General features: G+C 45.9%; 1 protein-coding gene and 1 long non-coding RNA gene across 2 annotated transcripts; one reads left to right on the top strand and one right to left on the bottom strand.

The window, feature by feature from the left end:
- Positions 1-1,202: 1,202 nt before the first annotated feature.
- Positions 1,203-12,992, top strand: LOC119861733 (adrenodoxin-like). Its single transcript, XM_038417219.2, has 4 exons — positions 1,203-1,475; positions 11,023-11,147; positions 11,750-11,879; positions 12,211-12,992. Exons 1-4 carry the CDS (start codon positions 1,297-1,299, stop codon positions 12,326-12,328), a joined length of 552 nt encoding a protein of 183 aa, XP_038273147.1. The 5' UTR covers positions 1,203-1,296; the 3' UTR covers positions 12,329-12,992.
- Positions 8,724-20,347, bottom strand: LOC119861734. The gene is made up of 3 exons (XR_005295009.1): positions 19,980-20,347; positions 10,925-12,301; positions 8,724-9,573 (listed from the first exon to the last, which is right to left on the bottom strand). It is a non-coding gene; the product is annotated as an uncharacterized LOC119861734 (long non-coding RNA).
- Positions 20,348-23,566: the final 3,219 nt, after the last annotated feature.

Raw genomic sequence — 23,566 nt, 5'->3', positions numbered from 1 at the left:
TACCCCTGGCCTATTATACCCGCTACCCATGGGTGATGTGGTGTTGCGCTTCCGAGCTGTGTCCCCATTGTGGCAAGGCATTAAGACTTGCTGTGTGTTGCGTAGAGAATGCTTATCAACACAGGACTAATCACTGACTTGCCACCTCCCCCTCTTAAGTTTTACAGGGAAGGGCCTGATTCCCCTTTCACTCACACTGGTTTTCTGCCACTGACTTCAAGGGAGTAAACTCCTGATCTGGGTCAGTGGGGTGAGAAGAGAACCATGTCAGTGTATTTTTTGTCATGGATCTGTTCCTGTATGGTCTATGGGGGTCTCTACTGGCTGATGTGTGCATTACATAGTGAGAGGGGAAAGGTGGAGAGAGGATTTGGGGATTGTTGACACCAGATAAATCCAACAGAGCACTTGCAGCGGAGGATCCTGTGTGACTTGCTTTGCTGCTGCTTGAGTTTGTTGAGTTCAAGCATTTGTTGATCATGTGTCAATCAAATACACAGCACTTTGTTTCTTTCTCTCTCTCCCTCCCATCTTCCCCCATATATGGGGATGTCTTCTAGAGTGCAATCACAGGGTGATATTGCAGCTCATACCCGAGCTGGCTTTAATGTAGCTAGTTTGGGTCCCAGAGGAGAGTCACCTGGCAGCTCATGCTTCAGCGTTAGCCCCGGGCATAGTTATCTGGGAGTAGTTGGCTGTGCTTGTACAGCATATGCTGAAGTTCATGCTGCCACAGTTTTCAAACCATTCACTAATTGAGGCTCTCCTTTCCCTTGTGAAGTAGGTAAAAAACGGAAGCTGTGGCACAGAGGGATGAAGTGATTTGCTCATAGTGATACAGCATCTGAATCAGGAATAGAATCCAGGAGTCCTAGCTCACTAGTCTAAGTGCTCGAGGGGACACACTTGGTGAGACAGCAGTAGAGCTCAAGAATTTCAAGCCTCAGTCCACTGATTCAACCCATAGGATGGACATATATATTGTAGGTGGGCATTGTACTTGAGATACCATCTGAAAATGGCTTTGTTTGATTGCTAGAATGAAACAGAATTGGGAAGAATAGTGAAGTGTGATCAGCTGGGGTCCTAACCTGCTCAGGGGTTGCACATTACAGCTGCTTACAAAACTCCACCAGTGGGTTGGGCTGTAGTAAGGTCCAGGTTACACCCTCTTTCCTCCTCCACAGGGAGGCTGTCCTAGATTCCCCCCCCCCCCCAGCTGTACTTATACCTCAGAAGCTAGCCAGCCCTGCAACAAAAAAAGAACAAAGAAACATAAAGTAAGACTCGGCTAGCATGATGGCCCGGTGTGCTCCACGCCTTATCCACACCTTGCTAAACGGACTTAATTTGGGCAAAGTTCAGTCTTTTCAATGCCTCAGAGTAGCGGAGCACAGTCAGGCACCTGTCAGCCTGCAGCCAAAGAGAAGTTTCGGCTCCACACACAGGCTCCATGATGTCCCAAGGGACACAGGGTAAGCAAAAGACTCAACTCTACCTCATTTCTTACAGGACCATTCAGGAAAGAAAATCTGACCCCATCTACCTGGGGCCTCATGCCTCTATCTCAGCCTGCTGAGGTGAAGGGTGGGACAGACAAATTAGTTTAAAAGAGGATGTTTAAAATAAATAGAAAGCTATCTCCTAGTTAGGTGAGAATGGCACCGTGATACCACAGCCCGGTCTGTGGGAGGTAGGGCTTCACCTGTATCTAGAATGAAAGAGGCAAGGTCACCTGAGGAACAATTGGGGTGGATGTTATGCTGAATCTGTGCATGGTTCTTGCCCTGTGTTCTCACTAGCTTATTGTACTTGGTGTCCTAAAGGGAGAGCAGTTGACAGGGGGTTGAACTGGGACAGTAGGTAATATTTAGTGGGGGGGGGTGAGTAGCCACTGAGGGCAAGTTCAGCCTGTGTTGTGCATACCTCATGTATTTAGATCTGAGTGAGTTCCAGCAAATGCTGGGGACTAGCTGGGTTCTAGTATTTCTCTGACTGTGGCAACATTTATGTACCTTGGGGGTGGAGGGAGAGACAGAGGCCCAGAGATATGCAATGGCTTTGACAAGGTCACACAGCAGGTCAGTAGAAAAGCCAGGTTCCTGAGTGCAGCTGAACTGCACTTCCTCAGCCTCTCTGCTCAGACAGCCGAAAAGGGGGGCAATTAATGCAAACCATGACCGTGTTTTTTGTGATGTGTACCCCTGTTTGGTAGAAATTGGTCTGAGACTTGCATCATTTTCCCTTTGCCTCCAAACACCCGTGTCATAAATATAAAGGGAAGGGTAACCACCTTTCTGTATACAGTGCTATAAAATCCCTCCTAGCCAGAGGCAACATCCTTTCACCTGTAAAGGATTAAGAAGCTAAGGTAACCTCGCCGGCACCTGGTGCCTTCCCTTTATATTTATGACAACCCATCAGAGAATAAATACACTCCGTCACTGCCAGTAGGGCTGGATTCCCAGTGTGCGATGACAGGCTCCAGGGCCCATTTTCCAATACGACAGGTTTCAGAGTAGCAGCCGTGTTAGTCTGTATTCGCAAAAAGAAAAGGAGTACTTGTGGCACCTTAGAGACTAACAAATTTATTAGAGCATAAGCTTTCGTGAGCTACAGCTCACTTCATCGAATGCATTTGGTGGAAAAAACAGAGGAGAGATTTATATACGCACACACAGAGTCATGTTCTCTGTGTGTGTGTGTGTGTATAAATCTCTCCTCTGTTTTTTCCACCAAATGCATCCGATGAAGTGAGCTGTAGCTCACGAAAGCTTATGCTCTAATAAATTTGTTAGTCTCTAAGGTGCCACAAGTACTCCTTTTCTTTTTCCAATACGGTAGCTTTACATACTCTAGTGCCGCAGGATGGTTTATATTTCAGCGCCTGAGGGAAAGGTGAGGTCATGTTATGTGTCCTAAAGATGTCAAATACTTCACCTCAGTAACCATTTTTTCTCCAAAAGGGCCAGTGGGGTTTAAGGAATTATAGATATCCCCTCAGGGTTTTATTAGTGTGGTGTGGTGTGGGTTTTTGAAGGATGTATTCAACACATGGCCTGGGGCTGGCCAAGGCTTCTAGCTACAGCCACGTGAGTTCGGATTCTGACCTTGTCCTTCACTCCCCAGCTGGTAAAGCAGGCAGCAGAGCGTGCACTTCCTAGCCGGAAGCCAGCACCTCACATTGCACTGCACTGACTGTCAACCTCGCAGCTGGGAGCCGGAGGTTCTCAGGAACTCCTCCTTGGGGGCAATACAGCTGACTCCACAGTTACTGTAGGATTTGTTACAAACAGGAACACAAGTTGTTGGGTTTTTTTTCTTAAATTCTCCCTTTTTTCTCTTGGATGGATCCCACCATTTATTTACATTTTCCCCTTGCCCCTAAGGATCTCCCAATCTTTACATCCCTCCACAGTTCTTGGGCAAGCATGCTGGAGCCATCTGCTTTCCCAGTGGATGGATCCCAATAAGAGCTTCTATTTAATCGGCCACAGGGGGCACTGTTGAGCAACATGGGTTCCTCACTTTCCACTCAGGGATGCACTGTAGGGCAGGGACCAAGCTGCAAACTCACCTCTCCGTCATGGTACTACACCAAACAGTAACCAATGGCGGTTCTTGAGCATGTGAGCTCTTCGTGCAGAAGGACTTTAAGATCCCATCAGGATAGCACATTCTAGAGAGACTCCTGTTCTTTGTTAGGACTGTCTTTTAATGATTCTGCCAGCTAAAGGATGGTGGAGACTATTCAGGAATAAGGGCTGGGAGAAGGCCCATTCCTATCAACCCAGCTCTTCTTAAATTCACAAGGTAAAAATCACTTCCTTCTCCTTTTGCAGAATTCCAGCCCAGGGCCAGACCCCAGAAGCAGTTTGGAGATTGCGAGGGGTCAGCAAATCCATCCTTGGATTAATAAAAATGTCTTAAATTGGACACAAACTGAGCATTGCAGCATCTGGCAGGTCAGGTGTATGCCTCATTGGGCGCAAACAAGCAACAGGTCAACGCCCTACAAGTCAGATCAAAGCATTTATATTTGATGCAAAAGCAAAGAGCCAATGGGCTTGGATTTAGGGAAGGGGTATTTCACTGGCACCAAATCCTTGGGTGGCTTTAAAAGCAGAATATCAATTGAAAGCATAGAGCCCAGTGCTGCAAGCCTGCCTCTAATTTAGTGAGGTTTGTTATTACCCGTATTGCCCATGATGTGCAGGCACTTTCCAAATACTTGAGAAGGATGGTCCCTGCTCCAAGGAGCTCACGGTCTAAGGGCAACTAGTGGAGGGAAAGGGGACCAACAGGCAATTTAGATACAAGGTAACTTCGCTCACGGTAAGCAGCACAGCAGTGGTGGTGTTTTAAGGACGCAAGTGTGGGAAGGGTAGGAGCCTTGCAGATTTACTCAAGGAGGCTGTGCCATATGTGGGGGGCTGCATAGGAATAGGTAGGGAGGAGGTTGTGTGAGAAGCTGACCAATGGGAGAACAAGGCTGGGGAATATAGGCAAAGCAGGGTGGTTGTGGGGGTAGGCTTAACAAAGGAGGCTCCTGAGGTAAATGGTGCTAGTCTGTGAGAGTAAGGGATGCAGAATCAAATGCAGAGTTTCTGGGTGGGTCTGAGTTTTACCTCAAGTCTCTCACCAATTCTGATGGTAACTTCTCTAACTAGTTCTGAAGGAGCTCCACTTGTGTTAAGGGTAATGTAGAAGGGTAATGTGTTCATTTCTCTGGGGAAAAGAAAGGGAACTTGTAGTTCTTCCAAACAAATGTGATCTGAGTAGGCTTTAATCTGCTAGCAAAGATTAAGACCCATCTAGAAAAAGGGCCCAGCCAGCAAAATGGAAAACACAATATGCCATTTTATCTGACCTTAGTGTAGTGATAAGCCTGTTTAATGGGACTTATGAACAGCCACTATCAACTGTTTTCCCTTTTAACTGGTTGTTGCTTACTAAATTCTTTCTAGCAATACTTTTCGGCACCATGCTTTTTCATATGGCCTTATAAAATCTTTGAAAAAATAAACTTTTAAAGGGCCACTCCTCTACTAGTTTTCTGTATCATGTAGAGCCTGAGGGGACTAGTGACTGTGGGTGCTTCAGTTTTTGAGATGCCCAAACTGAAACATCTTGGAGAAATCTTCAGAAAATGCTGAGCACCTGCCTCTGAAAATGAGACACATTTAAAGTGTCTCAAATTGCATACCCAAAATCACTAGTGTCTCTCAAAAAATCTTGGTCCAAGATTTTGTTAAGGAGCAACAAGAGTTTAGCAAAATGTAATATGAATAGGAATTTGTCATTTTTACATCATGACAGATCAACAGGGGTTTTGAATCTTATGTTTAAATATTCTCCTGCAGGGTGGGAATAATAGTCTGTGAAGCCCTGAGTGTGAAACTGACTATCTAGTAAGGCAGGAGATCTGTAGAAGGAATGGTTGCTTACATCCATGCACCCATCCACCACATGCATAATAAGATAGCATGTTGTAACCATACGGAGGCAAGCTGTAGAGTCCTGTTTGACAAGCCAGTCGTCAAGCCAGAGAAAATCTTCCAAGTCATTTCAGTCCTCTAAACAGTGAGATTCACACTGCAGGATGTGAGAGATTATCAAAGTAAACAGCCTAAATTATTCATTCAGCTTTACTAATCTAAGGCAGTGATGTTAAGGTGTAATGATTTTTAAAAATAAAAGATTGATAAATACCTAGCAATGATAATGGGTTTGGCAGTTGTTGCTCTAAAAGTGCCTTACAAAGCAGGTTATTATCGTTGCCATTATACAGAGAGGTAAACTGAGGCACGGTGGGGCTGTGTAACTTTCCTGAGCTCATACAAGGAGTCGGTTGCAACAGGACTCGGGGTGCCTTATTCTCAGTCCAGTGCTCTGTCTACTGCACCATGCTTTCATTCAGCTGGAACAGTACCCACTTAATCAAGTACATGACTTGGGGCACGATCCCGCATTCATTTCTTATGCTGAATTGCCTTTGAAGTCAATGGAAGTTCTATGCCTGGGTGGTTGTAGCACTGGTGCCTTAGTGATGGTTGAAGCTCTAAAGCTCACAGAAGATGGGTGAAGGTTGGAGTTTGCTTTTCCTTCTTCCAAAGCATTTTGCCCATCTCTAAGTGCAATCCTGACCCTTAGCCTTTCCCTATTTTGAAGGATCCAATCCTTTTATTCAGGTTCTAGGACAAATGGCAAAGATTCCAGGAGACACAGGCTTCAGACATCTGAGAAGAAGTTCCACAGACTGTTAAATGGCTTGTTCCTTAGAGAGAGAGAGAGAGAGAGAGAGAGACTCTCAGTCTCACGGTTGTGGGGGTTGAAATGGCTCTGAATATTTTCTCTGCCTAGTAAAACTGGATTGTGCTGCTTGCCTCTGACTGCAATAGGCCATTTTTGTTACTCATGTGATCTGAGTGTGGATAAGAGCCAATTTCTCCTGTGGTACAGGTCTCCTGCCTGACTTCTCTCCCTGTTTTCATCTCCAGGAGGTCCTGCGCTGAAAAATGTTCTAGGTATTGCTTTTATGATTGAAACTCCCTGAAAAGCAATAGGCATCCCTCCTAATTTCAAGGTACATGATTCTCTGAATTATACCTTGCCTATCTGAATTATGTAGCATTGGGAAAACACGGAGGAGGCTCCTGAAAATGACAAGGAAATAAGACAACCCTTCTGCTTCCCTTCTCCTGCCAGTTTTAGATTAAATCTAGGCAGAGGCTTTTTCAAGAGCTAATCATCAGTGTTTCAAATTTTCTACCACTGGAGACTACTGGTTGAATCCATATTACTAGGATTCAAGAGAACAATTAATTATTTAGCGAGATACTGTAACAAGGGCATAATCGTGACGATTAATGCTAGTGATCAACTATTATCTAAGAGTATAGATGGCACTAGACACAATCATGGTGATTCTGGATCACTGGTGCAGAGTTAATCTGATCAGTAAACTTGGTAGAGGGAAGGAATTTCCATTCTCTTCCCCACAGTGGAATTTTCACAGGTAATTTTTTTCACCTGCTTCTGAAGGATTGATCAGGGACCATTCATTACAATCAGGTAGGTATATGCTACATGTTCTATCCAATGCATTTGGGAATGGTAGAGGGGAATGAGAACTGTCTGACCTAGGTCCACAGGTGCCGACTTTCCAAAGTGCCAGGGGGTGCTTGACCCCAGGCTCTGCTCCCACTCCCCCAAGGCCCCACCCTTGTCTCTTCTCACCCCAACCCACTTCTTCCCATCCAGTTCCACCCCCTTCCCTGAGCACACTGTGTCCTCGCTCCTCCCCCCTCCCTCCCAGCCTCCTGCACACGATGAAGCAGCTGTTCTTGGCAGGTGGGAAGTGCAGAGAGGGAGGGGGAGGCGTTGATGCATGGGGCCCATGGGCGGGAGGTGCAAGGGGGTGGGGAGAAGCTGATAGGGGGGCTTCTGATGGGTGCTCAGCACCCATCATTTTTTCCCTGTGGGTGCTCCAATGGAGCATGGAGTTGGCACCTATGCCTAGGTCCTTCTCATCTATTTCTGCAGTCACTGATAGAAATAAATCAATGGAGGACTCCCTGTACCGGAAATAATTGATTTCTGCCTGCTGCACAGCACAGCTGGGGATGAATACATTGCATAAGCATTCCCAGGTGTTGCTTCAGCTATCTCCGGGATATCCCTAATAAACGAGTTTTCCCTCTGCTTACTTCTTGGGCTTTCCAAGAGCATGCCTGATGCAAGTGAGCCTAAATACAATATAGCACATCCTTTGGGGCAGCTACACTGGAAACTTCAGAGTGTTTGGTATACACTTAAGTCATTTAATTTTGTGTGCTAGCACTCTATGGGCATATTGCTAAGAAATTGGTAGACTGTGTTATAATTTCCCAGCACATCTGAGCATCACTGCTTGTTTCTTTGTCCCTTGGGCTTCCAGGAATGTGACCTTGCTGAGTTTTGCTCACTTTAAATCTTACTCTGACTGTGAGAAACTGGGTGATGTTTCAGTCAGCCTTGTATAAGGGGCAAACCAGAGGATTGCAGGCTTGGCCAATTCTCTCTACTACACAAACACATCATTCTCAAGGCTGCAAAACCTTCTTCTGATGCCAGCAACGACAAAAGCAAGGCCACCTGGCTGCAGCAACGCTTCTGTTGCTCAGGAATGTATCAGAAGCTGCTAGATGGGTGACATCCCTTTCTAGAGGGCTGAGAGAGCAACCTGCAAAGTCAACCAGGGAGACCGAGCTGCTGTGAAGTTCTGTTGGCTTTGGAGACAATTCCTGCCTTTTGAATTCACAGGAGTATGGGCAGGTCCCCGTTCAGAGGTGCTATGCAGAACAATGCCATTGTATTCAGTGTGCCACTCTCAGTCCATCAAGTTCTGAACGGCTCAGAGAGCCGGTGGTGTGATATGCTTCTAGGCCACCAGTGCACCTCTTGACTAGGCCAATATTGTTTACTATTTGGCTGTTCAGTGGTTGATGGGAAATGAGTTGGGGGGAGGGTCTCAGTCTAGCTCCTATGGGACAGATGTCTCCACCTGGGTGGCAAGAATTTGAATTCTTGTCAAAGTTGGTGTAGAGGGCAAAAGCTTAGAAAAGAGATGACTAAGGGGGGCGGGTTGGGGATAAGAGAGCTCTATAAAATCATGAATGGTGTAGAGAAAGTGAATAAGGAAGTGTTATTTATCCTTTCACATAACACTATAACCAGGGGTTACCCAATTAAATTAATAGGTAGCAGGGTTAAAACAAACATAAGAAACACAAGGCACAGTCAACCTGTGGAATTTGTTGCCATGGGATGTTGTGAAGGCCAAAAGTGTAACTGCGTTCAAAAAGAATAGCTAAGTTCATGGAAGGTAGGTCCATCAATAGCTATTAGCCAAGATGGTCAGGGACACAACCCCATGCTCTGGGTATCCCTAAACCTCTTATTGTCTGAAGCTGGGACTGGATGACAGGGATGGATCTCTCACTAATTGCCCTGTTCTGTTCATTCCCTCTGAAGCATCTGGCACTGGCAACTATCAGAAGTTAGGATACTGGGCTATATGGACCGTGGGTCTGACCCACAATGGCCGTCCTTATGTTCTTAAGGACTGAATGAGATACAGAGGCTGATCTTTTCCTCTCCTCCCTAGAGGTGGTTCTTCTAGGTCAGTGTTGGCAGCCCTGTTCTGTGGATAGCTATAGGACTTGGGTCTCTTGGGCTGTCAATTTAAATTGCAAATTCCCTTCTGCAAGAATGATTTCACCTCATCTGAGATTTCCACTTCTCTCTTGGATGTTGTTTTCGGAACCCTTCACCTGTCATGTTAGCACTATCGGTCCTGATTTTGTAATCTTGGGGTGTGCGGTTTCTGACATTTTACTGTAGTGATTTTTGAACTTCAAAGCATTCAGCAGATGGTGAAGTTCAGCATCTGTAATTCAGATATAATTGATCTGCCAAACTGGGCCAGAACAGGTTGTTTCATGAGATTTCCAGAACCAGCATGCAGACAGCTTCTCTTGGGGTATCTCGACAACTTTGCTTCCAGGAGGAACCCAGAGCAGCACAGGGCAGCTGTGAAAATCATCAATGATTCAATTGTTAGCGATGTTGTGTTTAAATCTGGGGCAAAAGTCTTCTTTTTTTTTAATCTGAATTGTTTGGCCACCCCTTAGGTATTGTGGAGGTAGCACTGTGTGGGAAGCACAGTTGGGTTACCAAAATCCTGCCTCTGTTCTTGCATAGGAGATGTGTAACAGAAATACACTAGCCACAGAAATGCTAATTGGACCAATATGACTTTTAGGAGCTCCATATGATGAAGCTTGTGTGCTTTCAGTTTATAGAGCACAAAGACCGTGAATGTTTCCTGCCATGGCATACCTTGGGGAACCCAAGTACAGTCACAAGTGTATGTTTTAGAGCAGGCTCGGGGACCAGATGTGTTTAATTGATGGCCCTCTGTTGTGATCCCCTTTTCTATACTACATTCTCCATAGTTCCCTATCTCTCTTTTCTCCAGCCAACAGAAATCCGATTAGGTTGCATTCATGCAAAGAAGGGCATATGGGCTGGGTGATTTAATATCCAGAGAAGATCCCTCTCCATCTTTTGACCAGCAATTCAGAATATGCTAAGCAGAGGCAGAAAGAACCCATCTCAGGTTTTACACAGTGCTTGCTGGGTCTAATCTATTGTTATTGCTATAATGCAATAGTTATTACAGGCAACGTATCTAGGCTGATTTGTTGTAGGCATCCTGCAGAAATGGGTTGTGAGTTTTATGCAGACTTCCAGCCAGAATGGGCATATTCAGAAAAGTCCCTGGACCTTCACCTTCACATAGAGTTTTAGGGCCAAATCTAGCCCTAGTGAAAATGAGGGTGATTTCCATTCATTCGTTAAAAGCTGTATCCCCCTTATGATGAGGATGAATTTAGCTTTTAGTGTATTATCAAGGCTCTCGGTGACTCTTTCAGGGGTTGAACTAACAAAGAGTAGAAATGGAATTTAGCAAATAATCCTCCTGGGGGGAAAAAAGAGCGAGCCCCTGTTGCACAATTTAAATCTGATCCTGAGCAGCTTTACCATAAAGTATCCTCACTTCACTCCATATAGGATTAGCTCAGAAGCCCCCCCTCCCCCCACAGCAATAGCAAATGTCTAGGAAGCTCTTTGGGTTTAAATCAACAGTCTCCCACACGTTGCCCATACACAGGTATGCTCATTCACCCTTAACCACCTTTCTATTCTGAGAAACATTTGATGAAGGGGTAAAGTTTGAGTCCGTTCAGATTTGAATGGCTCTAGTTTGCCCTTCCCTGTGCAGTGAATGGCAAAGACTGACACATGAAGATACATAGTGTAGGTACTTTCATGCAACTGCATTTTAGTCTTTCAAAAAGCTGGGTGCTTATGTAAATACCTCATGTGATCACTGCCTCATTCTCCTGCTCAGCTGGCAGTTGTTTCATAGGTAGCAGTGGCCCAGCTTGCGCTGACCTCCTGTAACTTGTTTGACAGCTCTGCGGACAGAGTGACGGTGCATTTTATAAACCGGGATGGAGAGAGACTCACGGCCACAGCCAAAGAAGGGGAGAGTTTGCTGGAAGTGGTGGTTAATCAAAACCTGGGCATCGATGGCTTTGGTAGGTGCAATAATAAAGCTCCCAAGGGTCAAACACAAATGTGAAATAAACAACGCAGGGAATTGCGAGACTGCAGACGTGCTTGCAATGGTCTGGCAACGTCATTCACTGTTCTGGTTATCATCAGTTCTGCAATTGGGTCAAACTCGGATCGCTGAACTGGGGGCCAGCTCCTCTCTCTCTCTCTCTCTCTCTCTGCCACACGATCGTTAGTGAGTATGTATGTGTCCGGGGTGCAGAGGTTTCACATCCCTGTCTCATTTAAAGGGCTAGAGCGGCAATATCTGTGCAACTCCCATCCTAGCTGGCACCCCACAGACTGTATTAATGTAGTTATTTATTTTTCTGGATGTATCAAATATGTTCATATTTCAACTATGTATTCATTTGGCTTTGGGATCCTTCTGGATAAGAGGTGCGGGGCTGTCAGTAAATTTGTTAGTAGCAAGACTGGCTCCTTGATTTCCCTCTGAAACCTCTCCTGATGTACTTTCAGCCTGGGTATAGGCAGGACCACCTCTTTTCACAATTCCTGAAGAGTGTCTTCCCTCCCTCCTTGCTGTTCTCTGATGCATTGTGCTGACCCCTCCCACTTCCTGCAGGTGCCTGTGAAGGTACATTGGCCTGCTCCACGTGTCACCTCATCTTTGAGGAGGACGTCTTTCAAAAGTTGGATGCCATTACAGATGAGGAGCTGGACATGCTGGATTTGGCCTATGGACTCACTGATACGTAAGCATTTCTGCCTGTTGGAGTTGGCACACAGAAATGCACCACTTTCTGGACTGGGAATGTTCTGTCTCGCTCCTTGTAGTCTAGACTCTCAGTGTTTATAAGGCACACATTACTCAGAGGGTGTAATTTATTTTCTATTACGAATGTATCTTGAGAATCTCCTTCCTCTGGGGGAGGGAGAGGGTAGTGCTAGCTCCATCCTTTGATAGCTGAGCTGCTGTATGAATCTGGAGACAAACGAATGGTATGGGTATTGCTGGTGAGAGCTAGTGGGCTCTTTCCTTTGCCATAAAAATGTATGAGGCTTATTCTGTTGTCTGCTTTTCAGATCACGTCTAGGCTGCCAGGTGTGTGTTAAGAAGGCGATGGATGGTCTGACTGTCCAGGTCCCCATGGAGGTTGCTGACATGAGGAGAGAGCTGGAAGTGGGAAAGCAAAGCAAATAATAATATTATTAACTGGCATTGGCACCTGCACAAAGCCTCCCCTTAGATTTAGGTGTGTTTTTTTTTAAGTATGTTATATTTTGTTGTCTCCATTGAGCCTTGTGACCAGTTTGCATTAGGTCACATAGGTCCTGATTCAGGATCCATCCCTATTCAGCAAAGCTCTTCCTTACACATGTGCTAAACTTGAAGGACTTAAGCACATGCTTAGAGTTAAGAACCTGCTTAAGTCCACTGATGTTCAACAAGACACCTCAATGTTTGGCTTAAATGCTCTGCTGAATTAGGGCCATAGCAAACACAGGTGATTCTCTCCCTTCCTTGAAGTAAAGACATCCCAACAGTTACTGTGAATGGCGAATGTTGCTGGATCTGGCTACTTAACTGTAGAGAGACTTCCCATTCTGACATAGTTGGGGGAATGCTAGTGCCATAAAATCATAACTGCATGCATCAGCTTGATTAAATAGTCTAAGTTAGTTTGATAAATAGCAATGGATGGGTAACCTTCAGGATTCTGCCATTTTACACACAAATGGATTTTTTCCCATAAATATGAACTTTTTGTGCCAATGTGCACTAACTGCTAATTTCTCCAAATATTCGCTCCTTTCTCCACTATTGTATCACACTCTAGCTCAAAAATAAAAGGCTAATCACTGGGTTTCTAGATCAATTAAATTTGTTTTCCTGATGTGGTTGATAGTACAATGAAAGAAATGGAGATTTGGGGCATGAACATGCAGTTGCTGTTTTAAAAGATATATTTTACCTCCTGGATTCTCTCTTGATGGGCATGTCTAAGCTGCAGTCAGAGGTGTGACTGCAACCTGTGTAGTCATACCCAAGATCGCTTTGATCTGTCTCAAATAACAATAGCCGTGAAGCCACAGCAGCCTAGGGTGAATAACCTGCCTGCATAACCCTCACTCTCCCTTAGACTTGAAAGCCCAAACTGCAACATCTACTCGGCTCTTTTTAATGCACTAGCACAAGTCTGTAGACCTGGGCTGAGACACGCACTCCCAGAGGCAGTGTAGACATGCCCCGTGTGTACTCAAGCAGCTAGGCCACTGCTTTGGCTTCACTGATATTAGTATTCCAGCTAGCTCTGGTATATAGACACATGCTGTAGTCACCTTTCTGATTACAGTGTAGATGTACCCTATATGTTTGTGTGAAATTTCTAAACTTGCCACTGAAGCCACATGGACATTTGAAGTCTATATTCAGATTTTCCATTCAGAAATCTTTCTCTCAGAAGTAAGGATTTGGTTTCAAATTCACAATGCATTTAGCAGGCAATCAAAAAACAATGACCTAATGGGAAACTGTTTATCAGCACCACAGACACTTCCATATGCTTGCGATATGTTTTAGTGATGAAAGGGAATACTTTTTCACACAATGCATTATTAGACAGTGGAACTAATTGCCACAAGATAATATTGAGGCCAAGAATTTAGCAAGAGTCAAAGAGGGACTAGACATTTATATGAATAACAAGAATGCCCAAAGTTGTTAGAGTTGATGCTAATAAAAGAGTACTGCAAGGGAGATAAAATGTCATGTTCCAGGGTTTAAAATAATCTTTCAGAGATTAGGATAAAACCTTCTTCAGGGACAGATTTTTCCACATCTGCTTACTATGAGGTTTCTTGCATCTTCCTTCAAATTGTCTGGTGCCTGACATCTGCCATAAATCTGCTTCTTCACATGTGCAATCCCACATGACTGATTTCAAACACCTAGCCTAGTTTGGCTGGGATTGCTAGATTGAAGATTGCTAGATGCTGATGTGAACCATTTTAAACTGGGAAGCATGTGAGAACAGGCTCTTTGGTGAGATTTCCAGTGCCTCCTGCTCCTGAATGAGCTGTTAATAAAAACGAAAAAAGCCTTTCTCTGTGATTTGGCACAGCCCAGGCTGGAAACCAGCAGCACTTACATGAGGAAATGGAACAAAAAAGTTAGCCAAACTCCTTCAAATAGCAAAGATTCTAGACAGATCTTATTGTAGTTGACCTGATGTTTCCAACCATACTGTCAATGGTAAAATAATCCAGTCTCATTGTCACCGGCATTTCATGGCATTTTTGTTTTTATGATCCCTCTGTTATTTCTATACAGATTCCACTGTTCTTAGAAATATGCTCTGCCCTGCGTTGCCTGGGTGGCCTGCAGGGTGTTTTGAGCTGCTGCTTTGATACTGAGAAGGTGATACAAAAAGAGGCAAAAATACTGCACCGGGTTGTAGCATGAATTGTGTATGTAGGGTAATATCAGCACAACATGCTTCACCAGAATGACTCTCATGCTCATGACTTCTTTAGACTCTGAAGCAAGTTAAACCCCACTAATAATAATAGGGCTCCATCCAGCTTGCTCAATGCATGTTGCCTCACAATATACTCCCAGTGCGCTAGGGAAGTGGTATCATCCCTATTGTACAGAAGGGGAACCTGAAGCACGCAGAGGGGCTTTTTGTTTGGTTTTTCTTTTTAAAGCCACATTTTTCTGGCTTGGGCCAGGGTTTTCAGCGGTGACTAATCCATTTTGGGTTTCTGAGTACCCAACTGGAGACTCGCTAAAGGGCCCTCATTTTCAGAGCATGGGTGCTCAGCACTCTCTGAAAATCAGCTCAGGCACCCAAAACCACTAATCCTTTACTTGGGCCCAAGAGTTAGGCACCTAAAGAGAAGCAGACTGATTTTCAGAGCTGCGGGGGCTTCTGGTGATGTCCCAAGAATGAGGCAAAGGTAGTTAGTGTTTTACTAAATGTCTACTGAGCCTCGTGCCTAATGTCGTCACCACAGTCAGATGGGATTATACCCCTGTCATTCATAGTCTGCTTGGTTTTGAAAAGCTCCATCCTGGACAGTCCCCAAAAACAGGCAAGTAAAAGGGAATGGCTGTGACTGAGCTAATAACCCAAGAGTGAGCTGCTCTGAGGAGCCGCTCGGAGCAGAGCAGGAACGACCTGATAGCTGAAAGCAGTTAGGCTGTGTTCTGGCAGCAGTTCTGGGACTGTGCAGAATGGGGGCCTTCTGAGAAGCAAGAGACTGGCCCCTCCCTCTGCACTTGGTTCTTCCCATATTTGCCTGAGGAAACCACACCTTTGGATTGTGTCACCACTATTGAGTTGGGGAGTGATAGCAGCAACAGCAGAGGCTGTTGGGGTCCAGTTCCTTATTCCCCAACATGCATTAACCAGAGACATGTTCAAGTATTTACATGTTATGGGCCCATATTCTTCTCTTCCCCCCCCCCCAGCTTTTGCACTATGTTCTTTTGCTTCAGTGGATTCTTTTGGTTGTTGGCACAAATGTACTACTAATAAAGGTTTAATAATAACAAAAGTCTTTCCTTCCCTCAGAAAAATGAATCTGTGTGTCTTCCATATCACTACTGTTAAGTAGGTTCTTCAGCAACCCAAACCATCACGAAAATTCAAGCCACATCACACATATACACCCCTAACCTCAGCCAAGTAGATAGAATTGATTTGCAGGGGTCTCTGAAAGTGAGTTTGTACATCAAGGCTATTGTATGGTGTGCTACAGTAAATGCAGTAGGGTGAGTTAAGGAGGGAATTTCTGCTCGTCGGTTGAATTTTCTTGCTTTTATCATGCATTTTATGTCAGACCCTTAGTGTAATGGGAATAAGAAAATTATCATTCTAGAACCCTGGTGCCTAACATTCTAGAATTCTGACCTTTTCAGTATTCCATATTTTTAATCCATGTTCCTACCAATCACATCCCCTCCAGGTGCACAGCATTAATATTTTTAATAATGATACTTAGTACAATAGAAAGATACATAGATTTAGATTAATTAGAACACCAGGACTTCAACTATTCAAGTGTAAGGAGTTTAAGGTAGAATAGCCATATGGAATCTGTTTTTGAACTAAGATGGGTCCAAACCAAATTATTTATCTACACCTCCAAACTCTTGAGTTTTAGCTAGAGTGAGAATCTGGATTCTCAGCCTTGGTTTTATGTTTTGCTTTGCCACACCAAGCCCTTACTGATGAAGTTTAGTAAAACCAGAGCAAAATTACCACCTTCATCACAGACCTTTAGTCAGGGTCATTAAACATAAAGCTTGACTTGCTAAAACAACATTGCTAAAAACAGCTCCATGCGGTTATTTGAAGAGAGAAACTTAGGCTGACGGCTACAGTCCGAGGAGTCATTCTTGTAGGTTTCAACTGGACACAAGGCGGCACTCTCTGTACAGCAACCTCACCAGCTCCTTCAACAAAGATGATAAAACAAGGCAGGGAATGTAACCTCAGTTCCTTAGACACCTTCCCCACTCTGCACCCTTGATCTTCTTCCACTTCTTATAATCTCCTCTCCAGTTTGGGCACTGAATTCACATCCCATGACTCAAAACACCTACCCATGTCAGAAGGCTTTCACAGAGCAGCAACGCCTGTGGCTGTTTGGAGGAGTGCCGAAGTGAGTCCCACTCAGCCCCCTTTGGCTGCTGGAAGATCAACCCAGGTCCTTTAGGTAACGTGGAACAGAGGATAAAAGATTGACACCCTCCAAAAATCCACAATAGACTTTTGATTTCTGCTGCTTTTCCCTTAGGACAGCATCACTGAAAAAGTACAGCTAACAGAGATTAGGGGTAGGGTAGGGTTGGGTTTATGGAGACTTTGCCCTGCGCAGGTCTTTTCTACCCATTCAGCCCAACACCAGTAGGTCAGATTCAATTTAGCCATCCCCTGTTCTGATTTCAGAAGGTAGCCCCATGAGGAATGTTTACACAGGAGCCAGCAAGTGTAATTTCCAACTGGAGTAGCCGTACCCACACCTGCATTAATCGAGCCAGCATGCTAAAAATCAAAGCGCAGCCACGGTGGCATGAGCAGTGGGAGGAGCTAAGCACCCAAGCTTATACCTGGAGGTCTCTGATGGGATAATACTTGGGGCAGCTAGCCTGTCCTGCTGCTCATGTTAGTGTGGTTACACTGCACATTAGCTCCATCAGTGGGTATGTCTACACCTTCCAGCTCCAGTGTAGACATACCCAGAGGAGAAATCCGTCGATATACAAATACCAGGGCTACATGAAGAAAAGGAGTACTTGTGGCACCTTAGAGACTAACAAATTTATTTGAGCATAAGCTTTTGTGAGCTACAGCTCACTTCATCAGATGCTGTAGCTCACAAAAGCTTATGCTCAAATAAATTTGTTAGTCTCTAAGGTGCCACAAGTACTCCTTTTCTTTTTGCGAATACAGATTAACACGGCTGCTACTCTGAAACCTGTCAGGACTACATGTTGAAGGAAGTTGTGGCCTTTGGGAGAAGCCAGGCCTCTATACATTTGCATCCTCTCTCACTGAGCGGTCCATAAGCTGAGGAGTGCTGCAGAGGTTGACTGAGTTACCCCTGTAAGTGGTTCCCTGGCACACCCGGTCATGGCACATCTTAGTATTATCCATGTTTTCAGCATTTTCTGGTTCTTTTGCACCCAAGCAGTACAATTCTTATTTTAAAAAAGCTCCTAAAAATGTCACGGGCCAGATCTTCAGCTAGTGTAAATCAGCATTACTCCACTGACTTCACCAGAGTGAGGATGATTTATACCAGTTGAGGATATGGCCCCATATGTGAGGGGTTTTTGTTTATTCCTGGACGGTCTACAGAAAACAGGGGCTATAGCTGCCACTATGTGATAGATGGAACATGAATTAAATAGCTCTGACACACCCAGAAAGATGTGATAGCAGAGAAAAACAGCCCATCCTAGCATCCCTAGAGCTAGAGCTAGCCAGACAATGACAGTAATGGCTGTGGGTAGTGTTCTATCTGCCACTGGGCTGTCCTGCAGTGCCAATTTAAAGCCATGGGGCCCGACTCACTGTGTGCATACAGCCACAGCTGCCTAGACTGGACACCGGAGAACATATTGTTCCACTCTCTTTCTGAGCCTACAAGAACTATTCTACATGGTTTGCGCTAATGAGTTGGCCCTAGGCCTGGTTGCCTGGCGCGCCTGAGTTCTAATCTTGACTCTGACAATCACTTCTTCTGTGACCTTGGGCAACTCATTTCACTTCTCAGCCTTGGTTTCCCCACCTGTAAATATGGAGATACTAATAACAGTGATACTCTCCCCAAGGATTAATTAGTTAATGTCTGTAAAGGACTCGGAAGATGAAAAGCCCTCTATAAGTGCTGTGTTATTAAATTTCTCTCTGCTGGAAGATATCAAAGCTGGGGCAACTATTGCAGACAACATACTTACTAAATCTTCAGTGAGGAAGTCATTCTCCCAGACAAAAATGTAGGTTATAATAATATTTTGGCTCCAGCAAGCCTTTCCTTTATCCTAATCTCGATTTGCCAGCTGCTATGTAATTCCATCCCCCTCCATCCACTATTTTTGCACCGATAGGAGCTAATACTATCTCTACCATGTGAATTGCATGGCATGCTGGCTGAATCAAGGCACTGGATGGCATGATAGCCTACTGCCTAAAGCAACCTTATCAGGGACTGACAGATGAGAATTGGTCTCACAATAATTAAGTTAGAAATAATATTTTGGTCCCTTCAACTGTCAATTCCTATCGGCTGTCTCAAAATGCCCAAGATTAGAAGTGGCAGTTTTGGAGTATCAGCCAAGTGGTAGCAGGGAAGCCAGTACATGTTGGTGTCTTGACCATGTGGTGACTTACAAAAATTACAAATTTGCTACCTGTGTTTGGCATGGGCTTGCTCCAACTTCCTTTGAAGCCAATGGAAAGACTGCCACGAACTTCAATGGGCATTGGATTTGGCCCCATGTGAGCATTTGCAGCTAGATAGCTGTGAAGAAACTCCTCCTACTGTTCCTCTCACTTTCTTGTCAACTGCTGGAAATGGCCCATCTTGAATATCACTACAAAAGGTTTTTCTCCCCCCCTCGCTCTCCTGCTGTAATAGCTCACCTTACCTGATCACTCTTGTTACAGTGTGTATGGTAACACCCATTATTTCATGTTCTCTGTGTATATAAATCTCCCCACTGTATTTTCCATGCCATGCATCTAATGAAGTGAGCTGTAGCTCACGAAAGCTTATGCTCAAATACATTTGTTAGTCTATAAGGTGCCACAGGTCCTCCTTTTCTTTCTCCCCATGCAGTGACATTGACGGTTACCCCCATCCCCCAACACACGTGATTTGCTGGATTCACAAAAGGCAAAACCTTGTGGTATGTTTTCCACTTTCCATCAGACCAGCAAGCCGTTTCCCGCTGCATTTGGTTCCTGCTGGTGATGAAAGCTGTTTTGGCTGAGGGAAGGGTAGGAATATAACAAAATCATACTTAGTCCTGCCATGAGTGGAGGGGACTGGACTATATGACCTCTCAATGTCCCTTCTAGTCCTATGAGTCTATAAAAGCTAAGGGCTCAGTTTAAATAAATAAATTAATAAATGGTGGGATTGCGTACAACACTCCCATGACATCGATGTGAATTTGGGGGTAAATAACCAGCATTTGTGCGATTCATGGAAATCTGCATCTAATTCACTGATGATCTTAATAACTACAAACAAAACTAACCCCCGAAAGGGCAGAAAAAAGAAAAACGGAGGAGGAAAGCAGGGAGCATGCTGCATGCAATCAGAACTCACTGCACCTGTGGTGGTTAGAATGATGATGTGGAGGCCACTTCCCTTTTCATACCCTCAGGACCCTCCATGCAGGGAGGGCGAGGCCAGTGGACATTGCTCAACAGACGCTTCCGGTGCAGGTGCCTTTAGCCAACAAGTGGAGCTCTGCAGAGGGCAGCCGATGATAAACTTGTGGTTTTTGCATATGGTCTTGCACAGCTGGATTATTTAGTATTTTACTCAGCCAGGCTCCTGAGTCACCTAGGACGTAGGGCAGGGGTGGGAAAACTACGGCCCACGGGCCGGATCCGGCCCATCAGGGCTTTGGATCTAGCTCACGGGATTGCCACCCCTGTGGCGCCGTGGGCCTCGCACTGCTCCCGGAAGCGGCCAGCACCACGTCCCTGCAGCTCTGAGGGTTGGTGGGGAGGGCAGAGGGCTCTGTGCAGTGCCCTCGCCTGCATGCACTGCTCCCCACAGCGCCCATTGGCTGGGAACGGGGAACCATGGCCAATGGGAGCTTTGGGGGAGGTACCCGCAGGCGAGGGCAGCACACGGAACCCTCTGCTTTCCCCTCCCACCCAAGGGGCCGCAAGGACATGGTGCTGGCCACCTCTGGGAGTGGCGTGGGGCCAGGGCAGGCAGGCAGGGAGCCTGCCTTAGCCCCGTTGCCATCCCAGAGCCGCTCCAGGTAAGCGGTGCCAGTCCGGAGCCTGCACCCTGCACCCTTCCTGTACCCTGCACCCCAACCCCCTGCCCTGAGCCCCCTGCCTCACCCTCATTGCAGCCCAAACCCCTGCCGCACCCCACACCCCCTTCTTCACCCCAACCCCCTTCCCTGAGCCCCCTTGTACATTCCGCACCCCCCCACCCCAACCCCTTGCCCTGAGCCCCTTCCTGCACACCGCACCCCCTCCCACACCCCAACCCCCTGCCTGAGCCCTACATTCATGACCCTGCATGCAATTTCCCCACCCAGCTGTGGCCCTCAGACCAAAAAGTTTGCTCACCCTGATGTAGGGTGAAGAGATGGAGGCTATTGCCAAAGAGGACAAATGAAGGGGAGACACAAGTCTCCATTTGCTGGCTTGTGGTCCCAGGGAACCCTGAATCATCTCATGAATGAATTTGCTTCAGTTTAATCAGAAGCCTTTGGTGCCCATGCTCCCTGATCAGATTTGGTGCTGAGGGCTCTTTGCTGCTGGAAAAGCCCAAGTACAAAGGACTTTTGCCTACGGCGCTGGTGGTGCTCAGGGCTGTATGTTTACACTGCAAAATAAAAGAAAGACTCGATGGCAGCGAGTCTCAGAGCCTGGGTCTCCTGGGCAGTGCCGGGATTACAATGGCTCCAGTGGCTCCATGGAGCCGGGCCCATGCTCAGAAGGGTCCCTGGCCTGCTCTGCTTGCACTGTGCCCCAAGACCCCGCTGGCTCCCCCCGCCCACCACTTGCTCCACTCAGCCTGCACTAGATGCATTAGCAGTTACAGAGAGCCCCACTCCCCCATCCCTGGCACATTAGTGTATTGATAGCTGATGGCGAGAAGGTAGAGTTGCCAACTTTCTAATTGCAGAAAACCAAACACTCTTGCCTTGCATCCTGCCCTGCCTCTTCTCCAAGGCCCTGCCCCTTCCCTGAGGCTCCATCCCTCATTCACTCCATTCCCGCCTCTCCCCCCCCATCACTCACTCTCCTCCACCCTTGCTCATTTGCTCATTTTCAGTGCAAGGCCCAGGCAGGCACCAGGAGATGGATTGGAGCTGCAACAGTTTACATGTGGGAGATGAAATGTGTGATTCAAATACCCTTCACCTCACCAGGGAGATTTTAAACACGATTGTAAAATTAATTGTCCCCCAAAAGAGCCTCACTCACTTGCAATGAAAGAGACTAAAGAGACTATTGTAGGAGCTTGATTTTTTTGCCTTCACTCAACTGTCCTGGTAGGGTATCCAGTAGTGCTGCAGCCACTGACTGACTCCTTCCATACCTGACAATGAACAACAGGGGAAAAAGTTATGCTGCGCCATGCTTAATGACTACTTAAATTGTTTAAATGTATACTTTAATAGACAATATATGCAATGTGGACAAATTAATGTTATGGGAGTCTTAATGTTAACATTTCCTGACACTTATGTTTAAATATATAACTTTAACATTGCATTGATGTTATTTTATGAATTCATTATCGCTCCTCTATGTTAAGAAGGTGAGGTTGCATAAAATGTAATTAATGCTGCAGAAACTGACCCTTCCCTATTTTACCATCCAGCTAACCAATAGATTTTCTAGTGTTCTTTGTTTCAAGTTTTTTCACCTGTACTGTGTCCTAGATTTGTCCCAAAGCAGGTTGAGAGGAAATATGTTAGAATGTCACACACAGGGTGACCACCTGTCCTTCGTTCGGTGCCCAGTGTTCCACTTACACATCAAATCAATAAATATTGTCTTGTATACACCAATAATCATAAAAAGAAAAGGAGTACTTGTGGCACCTTAGAGACTAACAAATTTATTTGAGCATAAGCTTTCGTGAGCTACAGCTCACATGCATCCGATGAAGTGAGCTGTAGCTCATGAAAGCTTATGCTCAAATAAATTTGTTAGTCTCTAAGGTGCCACAAGTACTCCTTTTCTTTTTGCGAATACAAACTAACACGGCTGCTACTCTGAAACCAATAATCATGCGAAGGATTGTGCACTGTAATACAATGTGTTATTTGTATATGAGTGTGCGTCACAAATAAAACATTGAGGAGGTGTCCTTAAAAATAAACTTTCTCCTATAATGTCCAAGTTGTCCTTTATTTGAAGCATAAAGGGTCTGTATGTGGGTGTGAGGGAGATTACCATAGCCAGGGACTAGCTCATCCGTTTCAGGAACATCAGGCCTACTGAAGCTATGCATTCCCTGTTGCCAGGCCCCTTTTGTGCTGCCTGCGGTGTTGGCATCATCAGACCACATGAGCCACCTACTTTTTGCAGACTCTGGTGGGCACCCACCAGTGCGAAGTGCCAGGCTGTGCTCACAGAGGTGTCTGGCAGCTGGTGTGGCTCCTGATGTGCCCTGTTGACTGCGTGGGTTGCAGTGACCACAGTGACCAGTGGTGGAAACTGGACGAGCCCCACTGCACCACTCCTGGATGCACTGGCAGAGCCACACCAAAAACCACACTAATCTACACACACCACCTGCAGGGAGGGACTGGCCAGCACAGCCACCTCTGCTAGCAGCTGCTGTGTCCCACTTGCTGGGAGGGAAATGTGGGTGGGTGTGTCTACACAGAAATTAAAATCCACTGACTGGGTCTTGCGGTGGGGCTGTGTTTGGGCTAGCTGAACCCCAAGCTCTGAGACCCCCCCAAGGAGGGGGGGGACTCAGAGAGCCCAAATGTCTGTGCAGTAATGTTACAGCCCCAGTCCATTGAGCCAGGCCAGCAGGATGTTTAATTGCAGTGTAAACATACCCCAGAGAGCTCAGAGGGCTGAAGTGGAGGCTCCTGGGTAGGGACTAGCAGGGAAGAGAGCTGCAAATTTGGAGCATCTCCTCCTGACCCGCTCCTCCCCAAGCAGCCGCCGGATGCTTGTGTTGAGCAGGGCCACCTAGCTGG

This window comes from Dermochelys coriacea, chromosome 9 (assembly GCF_009764565.3).
Source record: "Dermochelys coriacea isolate rDerCor1 chromosome 9, rDerCor1.pri.v4, whole genome shotgun sequence".
In the NCBI taxonomy this organism is placed as follows: domain Eukaryota; kingdom Metazoa; phylum Chordata; order Testudines; family Dermochelyidae; genus Dermochelys; species Dermochelys coriacea.
The sequence above is the reverse complement of the archived record's forward strand: the minus strand, read 5'-3'. Positions and strand labels throughout refer to the sequence as shown.